This window comes from Lissotriton helveticus, chromosome 8, assembly GCF_964261635.1.
Source record: "Lissotriton helveticus chromosome 8, aLisHel1.1, whole genome shotgun sequence".
Taxonomy (NCBI): Eukaryota; Metazoa; Chordata; class Amphibia; order Caudata; family Salamandridae; genus Lissotriton; species Lissotriton helveticus.
Window position 1 is genome coordinate 1,173,467,426 of NC_136069.1, and position 15,021 is coordinate 1,173,482,446.

Genomic DNA, 15,021 nt, shown 5'->3' on the forward strand with positions numbered 1-15,021 from the left:
TTGCGTGCACACGCACACTTTCACAGCTTGGAAATACTTTTGAAGTGATTAAATGATTCATGCTTTTATTTACTGGAAAAATTATAAATCCTGATTTAGCAAGTTTTTTTTTTTTTGCAAGCCTATATTTAAAAATACAGACCTCAGCAGTAAGCTTACTCTATCAACAAAAACAACGATGTATAGCACAACGAAATACTCCTTTGAATGTGGGGAATGGGTTTGTGTACATGTCTGCTTGTTTCTTTCGGTGTGTGTGCATGCTTGAGAATATATAGCATTGTGCCACACAACAACAAATAATGGTATGACATTAAGAAGTTGCAAATATTACAAAACTAGAAAAAGTTACCATATTATCCTGTTTGGCTTTGATTTTGTGTAATGATTTAACCTGTTTTGTTTACATAAATACATTTCTGTTGTGTTGTGATGTGTGCTGCAAGTGGTATAGAAGTTATTATGGATCATCCTGTCTTTCCCTAAGCCCCGCCCATAGCCCCGCCCACTTGCCACACCTCTAGCTCATTTTAATGAGTACCTGCACTTATTTTTTCCCATTTAAAGCACTGAGTGCAGGCATAGGCCCCAGCGCAATCTGCAACCCACAGCTTTGATGGGATCAAGTCCCAGAACCGTCCGAGGCCCGGGTTCCTGGCATCCTCCCTCTGGGTCTTTGCAGTGGAGCTCCCACCTCTCTTGCAGGTTAGTCCTGCCGGCCCAGGCGGGGCTCGGACCCCACTGCGTCACCAACCGGCCAGCCACCTCGCTAAGGGGTTCCACATTCCAGCCAATCAGGCTGCAGAACCCTCTAGAACCTTCTCCTCAGAAGCTCAAGTCCTCAGATTTTCGTACCACAAAGTGACCAAGAGTGCATGAGGAGAAGAGAGCCTCTGAGGGGAGGATGGGTGGGTCGCATGTGAATCTATGAAAGACACCAATACTGGAGAACCACAGTTTACAGGTAAGTAACTTATGTTTTTCTCCAGTATTAGGGGTGTCTTTCATAGATTCACATGATTGAATAAGAATAGAAAGCAGTAAAGCACAACATGAGTCATAAAGGTAGCATAAAACAAAGTACATAACACAATTCAACGTAAAACTGTGCATACTAGGATTCAAGAGAAAATACCTTTATGACTGGAGGCGGGAAGCAACAGAGGCTCACCTTATTGGAAAAGATTCCGTAGCACCGCTTGTCCACGCGGCGTCTGCTGATCCGAGACAGTAGTGCTTCGTAAACGTGTGTCTGCTCGACCACGTGGCAGCTCTACAGATGTGGCGTAGAGGCACTCCCGCAAAGAGGGCTGTGGAAGTTGACACCGCCCTTGTGGAGTGAGCTCTAACAGGAGTAGAGAGGGGCTTTCCTGACCGTTGGTGGCAAAAAGCAATGGCAGAGGAGATCCACCTAGTGATGGATTGTTTGGTAACTGGCTGTCCTTTGCAGATTGGGCCGTAGGCCATGAAGAGCTGGTCTGATTTTCGAAAAGGCGCAGTGCGTTGAATGTAGAATTTCAAACAACGGTTTAAGTCCAAAGAATGCAGGGAACGTTCTGCAGGAGACTGAGGATTAGGGAAAAATGTCTTAAGGATGACAGGTTCATTATGGTGGAAATCGCTTGGAACCTTAGGAATAAATTTTGGATTGGTGCGTAGTGTAACCACTTCTTTAGAAAACTGAGGAAAAGGAGGTTGGATCGTAAATGCTTGAATGTCACTTACTCGCCTGGAGGATGTTAATGCAAGTAGAAGAGCAACTTTCCGAGTGAGGAATTTTAAGCTTGCTGAATGCATGGGCTCGAATGGAGGTAGGAGGAGCGGAGACAGGACCAAATTTAAGCGCCAAGCAGGCGGAGGGCGACGAATGGGCGGAAACATCCGAAAGAGGCCCTTGAAAAACTGTTGGATAATTCGAGAGGAATATAATGACGTGGAACCATCATGTCGGAAGCGGGAGGGTGCTGCTAAGAAGACTTTAAGAGTGGAAGTCCTGATTTTGCAAGGGACAGGAAAAAAGGCAGAATCTGTTCAGGCTTGGCGGTCATTGGATCCAAGGCTTTAGTGTGGCACCAGACACAGAAACGCTTCCACTTCAGTTGATAGGTTTTAATGGTGGATGGAGCGCGAGCGTGAGCCAGCACTTCTCTGCAATCTGCGTCGATGTTCAGACGCAGATTGCTGGAGATACGCCCGTTTTGGATGGCAGATTTGCCCCTGCTTCATTGTCAGGAGGTGAGGCAGAGGATGAAGCGGAATTGGATCGCTCTGAGAAAATAGGAGGAGATCCGTGAAATGGACACCGTGGCCACCTGGGTGCTATTAGGATGACATGACAGGGTTGAAGCCTCATCCGGTGTAACAGGCGCGGAACTAGAGGGAGCGAAGGGAAAGCGTAGATTAATTTGTTCTACCAATTGATCGAAAATGCATTCCCGCTCGACTCTCTGTGGGGATGACGACTTGCAAAGCGTTGGCATTTCCTGTTGGTGGCAGTCGCAAAAAGATCCATCTGTGGCTGACCCCACTGAAGGAAGATGAACTCTAGAGTTGGTTGATTGAGTTCCCACTCGTGATTGTCTGTGAGAGACCAGCTGAGTGAGTCCGCTAGGACATTGGAGACACCCGGCACATGGATCGCTGCGAGATGAACTTGATGGTGAATCGCCCAGTCTCATATTTCTTGTGCTTGTCTGGAGAGCAGAAGAGACCTCGTGCCACCCTGTTTGTTGAGGTAGTGCATGCTGGTGGTGTTGTCTGTCCGCACCAGCAGCGATTGGCCGTGCACTACCCTCTGGAAAGATTTTAGGGCACGGAAAATTGCCAGAAGTTCTAGGCGATTTATGTGCCACGTGCGTTGGAGCGCAGTCCACTTTCCTTTGACGAACATTCCTTCGAGGTGTGCTCCCCAACCCTCCAATGGCGCGTCTGTCGTGAGCGTCAGTGTCGGAGTTGTCTCTTGAAAAGGTTGTCCCATGGAGATGTTTGGAGGGTGAGCCCACCACTCCAGTGCAGATTGAATGCGGGGCGTGAGGTGAATCTTGTCGTTGAACGACCCCGAGATCTGTTTCCACTGCTTGTCTAGTTCCTCTTGTACGACTCTCATATGTAGTCTGCAATGTGGAATCAGATGTAGGCAAGAGAAAGCCATGCCCAGGAATGATTTTAACATCCGGACAGAAACGTACTGTTTTGACTGCAGGGAAAGTACCATCTTGAGTATGCGGTCCTGTCGTTCCTGGGAGACAAACACCTTTGCCAGTTGAAAATCTAGCAAGGCTCCTAGAAAATCTCGCTGCTGTGATGGGCGAAAGTGTAACTTTTGGCGATTGACTGAACGGCCCTGGGTGCGAAAAAGCGAGATGCAGACCCGAGTATGCTGATTCGCCACCTGGTATGACGGAGCCTTTATAAGACAGCCGTCTAGGTAAGGGTAAAATTGGATGCCTTGCAGGCGCAGAAAAGCAGCTACCGGAGCCATGATCTTTGTAAAGACCCTCGGTGCTGAGCGAAGGCCGAATGGTAGGACTTTGAACTGGAAGTGCAGGTGTCCGACTGTGAAACGAAGATATCTTCTGTGTTTGTGGTGAATCGGCACATGAAAATATGCGTCCTGGAGGTCGATAGTGGAGAAGAATTCTCCGGGATTGAGGTAATTTAAAATTTGAAGTAGTGTTAACATTTGGAATGTTTTTGCTGTGATGAATTTGTTCAGGGCCCGCAAGTCCAAAATAGGGCCCCACTCTCCCGACTTTTTCTTGATTAAAAAGAAGCGGGAGTAAAAGCCCTTTCCCTGCTGTCCTTGCGGTACCACTTCGACAGCCCCTTTTTTGATCATCAATTTGACTTGAGCCAATAGTTCTCTGTAAATTCTAGAGTATGTCCCTTTGAGATCACATCCAGGACCCAATGATCGGAGGTGATGTTTGACCAATTTAAGATGGACTTGGAGATGCGACCTCCAATTTTCACAGACGGTGTGTACTTTACGCTGGGGTTGTCACTGTTTCTTAGCATTGGAACCACCTCTGTACGTGGTTTTTCTCTGGTATGGTCTTGAATTGGTCTGGCGATTTTGAGACTGGTAGCTATTTCGTGGTCTATTGTCGTTATAGGAACGATATAGGTTGGAGCCACGAAAAGTGGAAGAGCTGCCGCCCCTACCACGTGCTCCTCGAAACGGTTGCTTCTTATATTGGAGGGTTGCTAAAGCCCGGGCCGTATCCGTATCCTTTTTAATGGATTCAAGAGCATCATCGACATGTTTGCCGAAGAGCGAATCGTCATCATAGGGTAGATCAAGCACTCGTGCTTGAACCTCTGGATGAAATGCAGTTGACTTTAGCCATTCTTGGCGTCGCAACACAGCGGCCCCAGCCAATTGCCTGAATCCCGTAGATGAGATGTTGATGGCACAGTCGATGATCTCTGAAGAGATCTTCTCTCCCTCCTGTACAATGGCTTGCGCTTCCGCGCGGATGGCATCCGGAAATTGTGGAATTAATGCTGCCATTTCGGACCACATCTGGTGGTCATACCGTCCAAGAATTGCTAGGGAATTAGCCGCCCTAACTATTGTGGCCGCCATAGTGGTAAACTTTTTCCCGATGGAATCCAATTTGCGTCCTTCTTGATCAGGGGGAGATGTGAGAGGTGTGGCAGGATTGCGAGACCTTTTCTGAGCCGCCTGTGTGATGACGGAATCCGCCTTCGGCTGAGAAACGAGGCATGATGGAGAATTTGCATGCGCTTTATACTTTTTATCAAGTCTAGGTAAAACGGCCGGGATCGAATTAGGCCGCTCCATTAATTTGAGACCTTCCTCCCAAATGTGATCGATGATCGGGATGGTGTGGGCTTGTCTCTGAGGAAGATCCTTGAAATCATATAAAAAACAGTCTGTCTGCTGGACCTCTAAAGTCAGGTGAAACCTTTTGGCAGCACGGACCATCAAGTTGTGAAAGCTGCCAATGTCCACTGGCGGCGAAGCTCTTGGTGATGTTGGTGGAGTAGAAGGTGTTTGAGCCCTGTAGTCATCCCAATCAGTGAGGACGTTGTCGTCGTCATCTTGATCTGTGTTTTGAGGGTCCTGGTCCTCATTATCAGTATCCTGCTGAAGGCGTACAGGTGATCTGTGTGTTACTTTAGGTATAAAACGTTGTGTTTGTGGAGGAGGTTGCGGAGCTGGAGAAACAGGCCTAGATGGCGGAAACCTGCGATTATAATCATCCAGCATGTGCTGCAAATTAGACACTAAAGACAGTGGTATTTGTGTCATCTGTTCCGCTATGGGCATTTCAGAGTGCTCTATGGGGAAAAGATCTGCCCCATCTTTGGTTTCCTCTTCCTCCTCCTCGTCATAGTCCTGGCACTTGATATTAAGTTCAGAGGGGCTAGACGCAGGCCGATAAACATCGACATATGAGCCATCATTAGAGTCCTCCGCGGACTGAAACAATTGTTCAGGAAGAGCAGAGCCACTCTTTACAGGACTTAAATGCAGAAGCAGTGACCACTGTGAAGGTGGTGGCTGTGGCCAGTGGATGGTGTGAAGTTGACGCGCTTGTTAACGAAGCGGCAGAAGATTCAGAAGGAGGCTGAATTGCCAGCGCTGGGTCTGCTGATGAAGAATCCATAGCCATTGACGTATGTGACTTCCCTTTATTCTTCGTCGACGAAGGTTTTTTCGCCGTCGACAAAGAGGGTAGCGTCGGCACAGATGTCCCAGTCGACGAGGATGTCATCGTCGGAATTTTACTCGTCGACGAAGGTGGGACCGTCGACGAGGATGCAACCGTCGACGGCGTTGTCACCGTCGACGAAGAGGTTCCCGTCGACGGGCCGGGTCCCGTCGACGATGGTGTTGCTTTCATCGACGAAGATGGACGCGTCGACGGAAGCTTTTTCGTCGACGATGAGGTCTTGGCAGTCGTCGACGAGATCTTAATGATCCTCATGGGTCGTCGTCGACGTAGTCCTTGAAGACATTGAACATGTCGTCGTCGACGTAGAGACAGCATCAACTGATTTTGTTGTTGTCGATGTCGTCGACGGACGCGGCGACGAGCCCTTCGACGAGCCAGTGCCCGTTTTTGAAGGTGATGGCACGGCTTTGGACTGTGACGCCAGAGAACCAGGTCCCGTAGGCGTTGGAGGCAAGTCCTGTGGGGAGACATTCTTAGAGACTTCAACAAGTCTTCTTTTCTTGAGGAATGGAGAGGGCATCTCCGTCTCTGACCCACGCTTCTGAGAGGCCTTGGAATGAAAAGAAGAGACACTCTCAACCTCCGAGACTACTGACTCAGATGTCTTCAACTTCTGTAGCCACAGAAGGAGACGAGCCTCTCGGTCTCTTAAAGTTTTAGCAGAAAAAGTACGGCAGTACTTACAGTTCTTGACTTCATGGTCCAGGTAGAGACAGTAAATGCATTTACTGTGTGGATCTTCATGAAACAGTCTCAGTTTGCCACAGGATGAACATTGTCTAAATAAAGATTTCCTTGAGGAAGACATTTGTCAAGTAGAAAAGAGCTATGAAAGTAGAAAAACTGAGCAGAGCTCAGGGAGACTCCCTTCACACGACGTGAGATAGAAAATCTGAGGACTTGAGCTTCTGAGGAGAAGGTTCTAGAGGGTGCTGCAGCCTGATTGGCTGGAATGTGGACCATTAAAATTACACTGATATGTTACTAAAGTGAATACTCCCTTAGGCTGCTATGGGCCTATTCTGTTCTATGGTACTTTTTTAACTGTATGATATCTTTATATCCAATTGCTCTATATGTATATATGTATGATTATGTAATTTTTTCATCTATGCTATTTTATGTACCGTAGGACTCCCACTTCGACGACGGGGAATATTCAAGCATGTGAATCTATGAAAGACACCCCTAATACTGGAGAAATGTACTTCTCAGCTGCTGCACTTCCTATAGATCTCAAATGAGACTTGTATTCATTTTACCACTAGTAAAGGAAGGATGGCACTGTTACTGCTGCCCTTAAAAGCTTGTGTAAAATGTATTGCAATGGAGTCTACTTAAAGATAATTTTTCTTGATCCATTAACTGCAGGCCAATCCAAATCAAGGGGCTAGTCTTGCCACTTTACCTTCTCGCTTTTCGAGAACAACAACCATCTTTCATTGTCTCCTCAAGCTGAGCGTTGACTTAATAATCCTTTTCAGAGTTATACAGTCAATATTACTGCAGCTACGCAACTACGCAGCAATGCTTCCATTTCTCATACTTTACCTTCCCTCTAGAACTCCAGATTCTACTATGGATACCCCATTTCAGTGAGAACAGAAAGAGAGGTGGGGCTTTTTCAAGTCTTGCTCCTTCCTACTGGAACTCTCTACATATGAGGCTCAGGAAAATCCCTTTGCTCTTTTATTTAGGAAGAAACTGAAGTCCTTTTAGTTTAGCCAAAGTGTTTCACTGAGGTCTTTTGCACTCAGCTATTTTTCATCACCAAGATACCATGTGGATGATAATGTGTTCTATAAGCTACTGTTAACATAACATGAATGCGTTTTAAAGTTCAAGTTACTGATTTTGTTAAAGAGCTAAAACAAAGACATCATCTCTGCTCCTTAGACTAACAGTTACAAAGATATGGGTCCTATGTAGACATACGTTTCCAGAAAGAGGGGTTTAAAAATCTCCTTGCAGGACCGTCAGTAGATAGGCAAATTTTCAGCTTCCATAAATCATGAGTGAACCTGTCTTTCTTCAACCTCAACTTCATTGATCAAGACAAAGACAGAGTTTAAGTAGTATGACAATCAGTAAATCAAATGTCTGACCAACAAAAAGAAAGCAATGGTGATTCATGCCCATTCTTCCACCGAATGACTCACTCTTGAACATTTGTATGTGACACATGGAAAAACTCACGAGAAAAATAAACATGCAATTCTTACCTGTATTGACTCAAGAATGCCTTTTAATGGAGTTTCATCAAATTCATCTTTGCCAAAAAACAGTAGGAGTTCAAATAAACTCCTAGAAATAATGAAACACACATTCTTTATAAAAACGGCAAGCAGAAAGTACAGAAAAAAACTTGATAGACTAACATATATTAAATTGTTAATTTATAAGTCAGTTCATTATGAATACAAGACGTGGAATTAAGATGGGGCTAAACAAGCTATAAATGTGAAAGCTCTTAATGAATTTCCTCCACCCACCAATCCTAATCACATCACCCCTTTTCAGGATTCCAAATGTATGCTAAAGGGAGCTTGCCTTATTAAAGCAAATTAGTCAACCAGAACTCATGATAACGCCAAGTGATGAGGACTGGACTTGCAGTCTTTCAACCACCTTTCTCACTTGCCAGGGCTTTCTTCGATGCACTCGGGCTTCACTGCACTCCGATATACTCGGGCAACAGGCAAGCTCGCATGCTGTGCCTTTTCCTGCAGATTTAGCAAAGAAATACTATTGGGGACTTCTAGGTCCCAGGTGGTGCTGGAAAGTGCAAAGAGAGCGAGCATGGTCACTTTTAGGGGAGCAGTTTGGCACAATCTAAAAAACTGGCCCAGGCTAGTGGAGAAGAGAGCCCTCAGAGATACCTCACAATTGCAACCATGTGAGGAAAGAGCAACAGCAAGGTACCACAACAACACAAACACAACCACCAGTACACAAGTATTCTTGCTTGGATTTAAAATTCGAAACTGTCCCTGGAAACATCAATTCACCAATTTATATTATTGTATTTGTAACACTCAATTTCTGGGCGACTTTAATTTAATGCTCAAGGTGACCGATTGCACCCAACAATTGTTGCTTCTGGTGCAAAAGGCTAATATGTCAGTTTTGTTTTACACTATCAAATGAGTGCAACAAATGCAGTAGAAAACCAGTTAACATTTTCGTTTGTGCACTTGCCAAAGATGTGCGTTTAAAAGAGAATTCTTGTCATTGCAACATGTGAAGTATTAATAGTAGAAAGTAAAATCTAACTATGAACCTATTTCCCAAAAGTTCTTGGGTGGCTACCCCTCCACATAACGAATATCATTACACATCTAAGCTCTCATATTGTCAATGTTTTCAAACAACCATGATGCGATTGCTACTTTCCTGAGTGTAGAAAGTATGTATCTAATGGGTTCAGGCGGCTGTGAAAGTTGACATAAGAATAAACATTTCCCGGATGGCCTTCTTTGAAAAGCTCAAGAAGCCTAGCTTTATTTTTTACGTCTGGGTGCTGACTGTCAAGCAGACCGATTGTTAACGATGGGTCTGCCCCTTTCAACTATTTCTTTGACCAGCAGCTTTCATCCCATCTTACTCGAGTCCAGTGGAGCATTCACCTCCTTCTGCCTCCACTTCAGAGCATGCATTTAACTGTATGAGGGACTACTTTAAAACTACAGCTCCTCAGGTCTGCTACTGCTGGTTCTCTCAAGTGTCTTGCTTTAATGTGCTTAACCTGCAAGCGTAAGTACATCTACCCAAGGCGAATTTGCTGTGCCAAGGACAGTTGAGATAAGTTTCTGCAGCAAAGGTCTTTCTTTACTACCAATTCTGGACTAATATTGCACCATGACATTGTCATTGAGTTTTTAGTGAGGATTCCCCATCTATAAATTAACTGAAAAGGTGGTATTTTGTTAAACTCATACAAGAGGTAGTGAGAATAGAGAGCGCAAAAATTGATTTGTCATTATGTAAATGCAAATGTTCAAGGAAGTGAAACATGCAGACATTTTCTTAAGGATACACCACTGTATTTTTTTTAATTTCCCGTGCCAGCACACTGTAAGTGAATTATTTTAAGTGTTTTCATGAGATACTATTTTAAGTGAGAGGATCATAGTTGCACCTTACATAGTATAGGAGTAGGAAAAACAGTGGCAGATGGTGTTGCCACCTTAAGCTGGTGAGTCAGGGACAAAGTTAGGAAGCAGCTTGAGGTAAAAGGATCTAAAACCATCTGGTCAATCCAGGAATGTTGCTGACTTTTCAATGATTTTTTAGATGGATGATGGAAGTCCGGGATACTATTTAAGCAATATTATCTAAGGGGAAGGCACTGCCAGACAGTTATTGACTATGGTGGAATCTGTGGACCCAGAGGCAAAGCCAAGGGCTCTACTCCACCTCAGTCAATAGCTGCCTAGGAATGTTACTCTCGGATAATATTGCTATTATAAATTGAACCTTAAAAGTTAAGGTTAAATTCACAAAATGGTTAGTTGACGGATTTTTAATTCAAATATATTGGTGGAAGAACACAAGAAGCTCACCCTTAGAATTTTTGTTGTTGTCAAGAAGGGTCTGCTATTTTATTTTTTATAGTATAATTTGTTGGAGTGAATGCCTGATTTTGAGAATTGCAGCCTCATTTAGAAAGATTGATAGGCGATTTGATTTACAATATAAATTCCTTTATTAGTGGTGTCATACTAATGTTAGGAATTGTAGTGAGCCCAAGGTGATTTCACCTTGTGAAAAATGCTAATCCTCTGGTAAAAGTTGTAGAACAACCTTTAAGAGAAAACATTTTCTCTCATGATGTTTAAGAAAATGATGGTTAGTACTTCAGAAGTGCAAATGAGGATACATTTTCTATAAACTCAAAACTGCCTTTCGCGTACATGTGAAGTCCGACATTGTACAACGGCAGCCTCAGGCGATTTCCCAAAGTTCTATTGTAGCTTCACCACAGATCGCTAATGAACATCTAGAGTGCCAATATTCATGACAAAGCGAGGCATACCGGAATGCCATGTTGCTAGAACATAAACTATTGAATGTACAATCTTCCCCATGGAGCAGGTTAGGTTAAAGAGCAATGAGGCATAAAAGTAATTCCAAAACAGCCGTTACAAAAATGTGAGGAAATCATGCGTTTTTCGCCATTTATATCACAATATTTAAATCATTTAAAGTGTTAAAAATAGCTAATGAGAGATTCTTACTTAAGTCCACTGTAAAGGGAATGATTCTAATGCTGCCTTTTCCAGCAGCATATCTCCAACCGGATGTACAATCTGTGAGATAGGTGGACTTTCCTTTATCAGAACTCAATCTTGACAGGCAGCTCTTCTGTGCAAAAGGTGTAGCGATATGCTGCTTGATAATGTAACAAGGCTGCCTCAGGTACTAGCTAAAATCTCCTGCGCCGGTCTTGGCCAGTTAGAAGCCAATCAAAATGCAGCATTTTCAAAGTGTACAGCTGTCTGATTTATAATTATTTGAAAATGTTCCTGGTGCGCCAGCAAGCTTTTATTTATTATTTATTTTAAAGAAATGCTTACTACTTCACATTGTTAGTAGTTCTGTAGTGTACTATAATGAATAACAAAGTATTTCTTGTGTCAATCATCTGACATTTAGATGGAAACTAGTGGAACAGGTGGATGACACATACAAAATTACTTTGCTCCCTGCAAAGGCTGGTCGGTTTATGGTTTGAAAACAAAATCAATACAAGATTCTTTAGCGCTTAAAATGCTAATCAATAGTATATTTAATATTTAAGGCATCAGTAAACACTACTGAATTGGTTTTTGCATCAATGCTAGGTTTTAGACTGTGCGCAACAACTGTATGCATATTAAATCTGAGGAACTGTTGTGTCATTTGGGGCTACCCATATTCTTTGTCTACAAGGTGACGAGTGGGATTCCTGGGAGAGGCTAAGAAAATAAGAGGTCAGTGGGACAGCTTGGCATAAAATTATAAGACCAATGGGTCTATGTGGTTGAAAATAAACCGAGCTGGGTGGAAACAATCCTTTGAGAAATCCATCATACTGCATGCCATGTTATCAGTATTGTGACAGGACCATGAAGAACAGATACACTAAAAGCCATCCATCCTTGGCAAAAACGTACAACGTTGACTGTAAAAGAGGAAATATCGTAATTTTAAAAGAGACTTGGAAACAAGCAACCACGTTAGGAAGAAAACATGCAATGTTGGAGATGAAACCAACATGAAGAGTACATGTGAATAATGGAAATGCAGGGCTATGCCCCCTCATGGGGTCGTGACAAAATCTAAGACATGTCACTCTAAAACCTATTACTGACGGCTTGCCTACCATTTAATTTATTAGATCACCAATTGGAGAGATTCATACAATAAAATTATATAAAACGGGGGCATTTAGAAGACTTTTGGGCCGTAATTTTAATAAAAGAAGATACTTAGAGCACCGTCTTCTGTAAATAACAAAATGTAAATGAGGTAATAACCCAAAAAACTGAAGCAAACTTATTGAGTTACTGACTCATGTTTATTTGACCTATGGACTCCTGTGCTCTCCACATGAAAGGGTAAGAGTGAGGGTAAAATTGAATAAGCCCAAGGAGAAACAAAAACGTCAAAATACAGTAGAATAACCTACACTAAGTCATTAGAAAATATCAGGGTACATTTGCAGCTTGCAAAATGACATACTGGCTGGTCAACACCTAATTCTGTAGCCAACTCCAACAAACCTGGTTTTACTTTATTAAGTAAATAACGGTGCATACCCCAATAGTTTAGACAGGACTGTAACAATTGATAACACAATCCATTTGCACTCTTTATTAAAAAGTTTGTTGAAAGCATGGGTTTTCATGTGGTGGGAAAGCACAAATCTAGAAATAGCAGCAACATATTTTATACATCCATATATATCAGCTAAAATAACCTTAGACATATAGTACCTAACTAGAAAACATTAAAGTGTTAACTAAGAGGTGACCAAGGTAGGTATACTTACAAAGCTAGTCTACTCAAAACGTTGTGCAAGTGCTCACATTCAGGAGGGTATGACACACTGGCCGATGTAAAGCAACAAAGAGCAGTTTGAAGAACCTGCAGCTGAGGCAAAGGAACTTGCCATCGCACAGCATATTCGAGCACCACCTTAATTGAGAAAAACAGTAAACAAAACAATCAGTAAACTGTAGAGTCAAAATCACTCAAGGAGTTGGTAACAGTTACAATCAGCTCAACTACATACATGTCTACTGCTTCTGCTTTATTTATGGCTGAAAATAGAATGTAAAACTATTAATCATTAACATTGCCTGACACTTGAGCATGCTTAATGGATTTTGCGATCTACATATTGGTACTGAAAGGAAAAAAGAATAGACTATATAGATTCACTGGAAAATGTAAATCTTGCCAATTGTACTTTCAATCACTAGAAAGTCATCACTAGGCTGTTCCCATTGCAATGAGCAAACCAGCATGTGCAGGAATGTCAAACTGAAAAAAGGTGAAGCTAGTGATTTTTACAACGGTTAGAAGGCAGTGCCACTCCTTTTGCTTCTCAATCAAAGGTGATTTCTATGATCTCTTTTGGTAAATAGTACACAATACACTGGCTTGACGAGAAGAACATTAAATATTAACATCCAATTCAATGCCCAATAAATTATGGGAGGCCCCCAACCTTGCAAACCATGGAAAGGCTCTTATTAAAAACTATCAGGAGTAACTCTGCACGTTCTTCAAGTGGAAAAGACCTACAAATTGATGGAGAATACCTACAAACATAAGTGTTGTGGGTGTTCAAAACCGTTTGCAAGATGCTACCCATCCCAAACCAACCACATTCCTGGTCCTAACTCTAAACTTGTAAATATTGCTCATCAGCCATACAGGCATATTTTCGAGTCTTGCTCTGCACTAACAGCCAGCACTTCAGGGCAAATCAGTTCACCAGCAGTTATAGAAACTCCATAGAAACCCCAAAATAAACTGTAACAATTGCCTATTTTGTGAAGCAGTGTTGAGCATTATTTCTGCTGTAGTTTGGCTATCCTGATGCTGACCAATCACCTATCACTCCATTGTGCATAGTGGAGAAGAAATGAATAGCTATAATGCAAATGAAAATGATTGCTTACAGGAAGGTATGTTGCCCTTGTATGGCTAACAATGTATGCATATTCATTCTATTAGTCCTCTCTGCAGCCTTCAATGCAATACTATCGTCTATTTTCTATTCGTGTCTGGATCCTAATGATACCAGCTTTAGTCTCAACTGACAGAAAATAAACAAAACGTCCCCTATCCTACATTCAGGAAAGTAGAGCTTGGTAGACTTTAGAGTAACCCAAGGCTCTTCTAACTTCTATATCATTCCTATTATCGGAATATCGCAAATTTAGGTCGGAGGTGCCAGTCAACTGCAAACAAAACACAGATTTACATTGATGTGGATCGCCAAACAATCCATTACACAACCATTAGAATTTGTCTGGTGAAGATAAAGGCGCAGATGTGGAAGTGCTGGCTCCAGCACAAGGAACCAAATAATGAAGTATCTGCTCTTTTAGAGCAAAATAATTAAATAAGTAACTTTTATCTGAACTATTTTCAAATGGATATGAAAAAAAAAAGAATTTATCTGGACAATCTGCAATGGTTCTTTTTACATTTGTCACCGCGAGTGGGACGGGTATGCCAAGACGTGGGTCCAGTGCTCTCCATGCCACAGGAGTCAAGCTAGCCTGGCTGATATGGGGTGATAGTTTGAAACCGGTCGTAGGATGCTTGTTTCCCATCCAGGGAAGACCTGGGCTGGCAGTTCGGACTGGCCTGTTCCCGTGGGGAACAGGGTCAAGACTGATTTGCATACGGCTGGGTCTAAACTGGAATGGCACAGGAGCAAAAAAAAGGATGGATTTAGGCCCAGATCTCTGTACTGGGGTGAATGTATGACATTGTTCTGCATTCTTTCCATCAATTGTTCTTTTTGCACCTGCTTTTGAAACCATTTTATTTTACGTAGCTTTAAAGGCAGCAAGCATACTTTAACTGGGAAAAATAACTTGGACTTCAATAACAGTGTTAGAGAAAGACAGAACTATGTGGCCCTCAAAGAGTAAGACTGATCAATAAGAAATAACCTTTTAGCTGGTCTTCCCAATAATGAAACTAGGTCAGAATGCTGGGAAAAGACAACCAATTAAAAAACCTGAACAAGCGGAAGGCCCCAGCAGCTAGCCCCAAAGAAAGCCAGTTGAAGCAAGGATTTCCGTTCAAAGTA

General features: G+C 42.8%; 1 protein-coding gene across 4 annotated transcripts in view; it reads right to left on the minus strand.

Moving 5' to 3' along the window:
- ZNF654 (zinc finger protein 654) overlaps positions 1 to 15,021 on the minus strand; it is a 330,726-nt gene that overhangs the window by 285,722 nt on the left and 29,983 nt on the right. For 3 of the 4 annotated variants that reach the window (XM_078658097.1, XM_078658094.1, XM_078658095.1), the window contains exons 2-3: positions 12,739 to 12,884; positions 7,928 to 8,009 (exon numbers count right to left, since the gene is read on the minus strand). In XM_078658097.1, coding sequence (XP_078514223.1) covers positions 7,928 to 8,009; positions 12,739 to 12,884 — 228 coding nt within the window. The remainder of the gene's footprint in view (positions 1 to 7,927; positions 8,010 to 12,738; positions 12,885 to 15,021) is intronic. The other variant, XM_078658096.1, reaches the window with a different exon arrangement.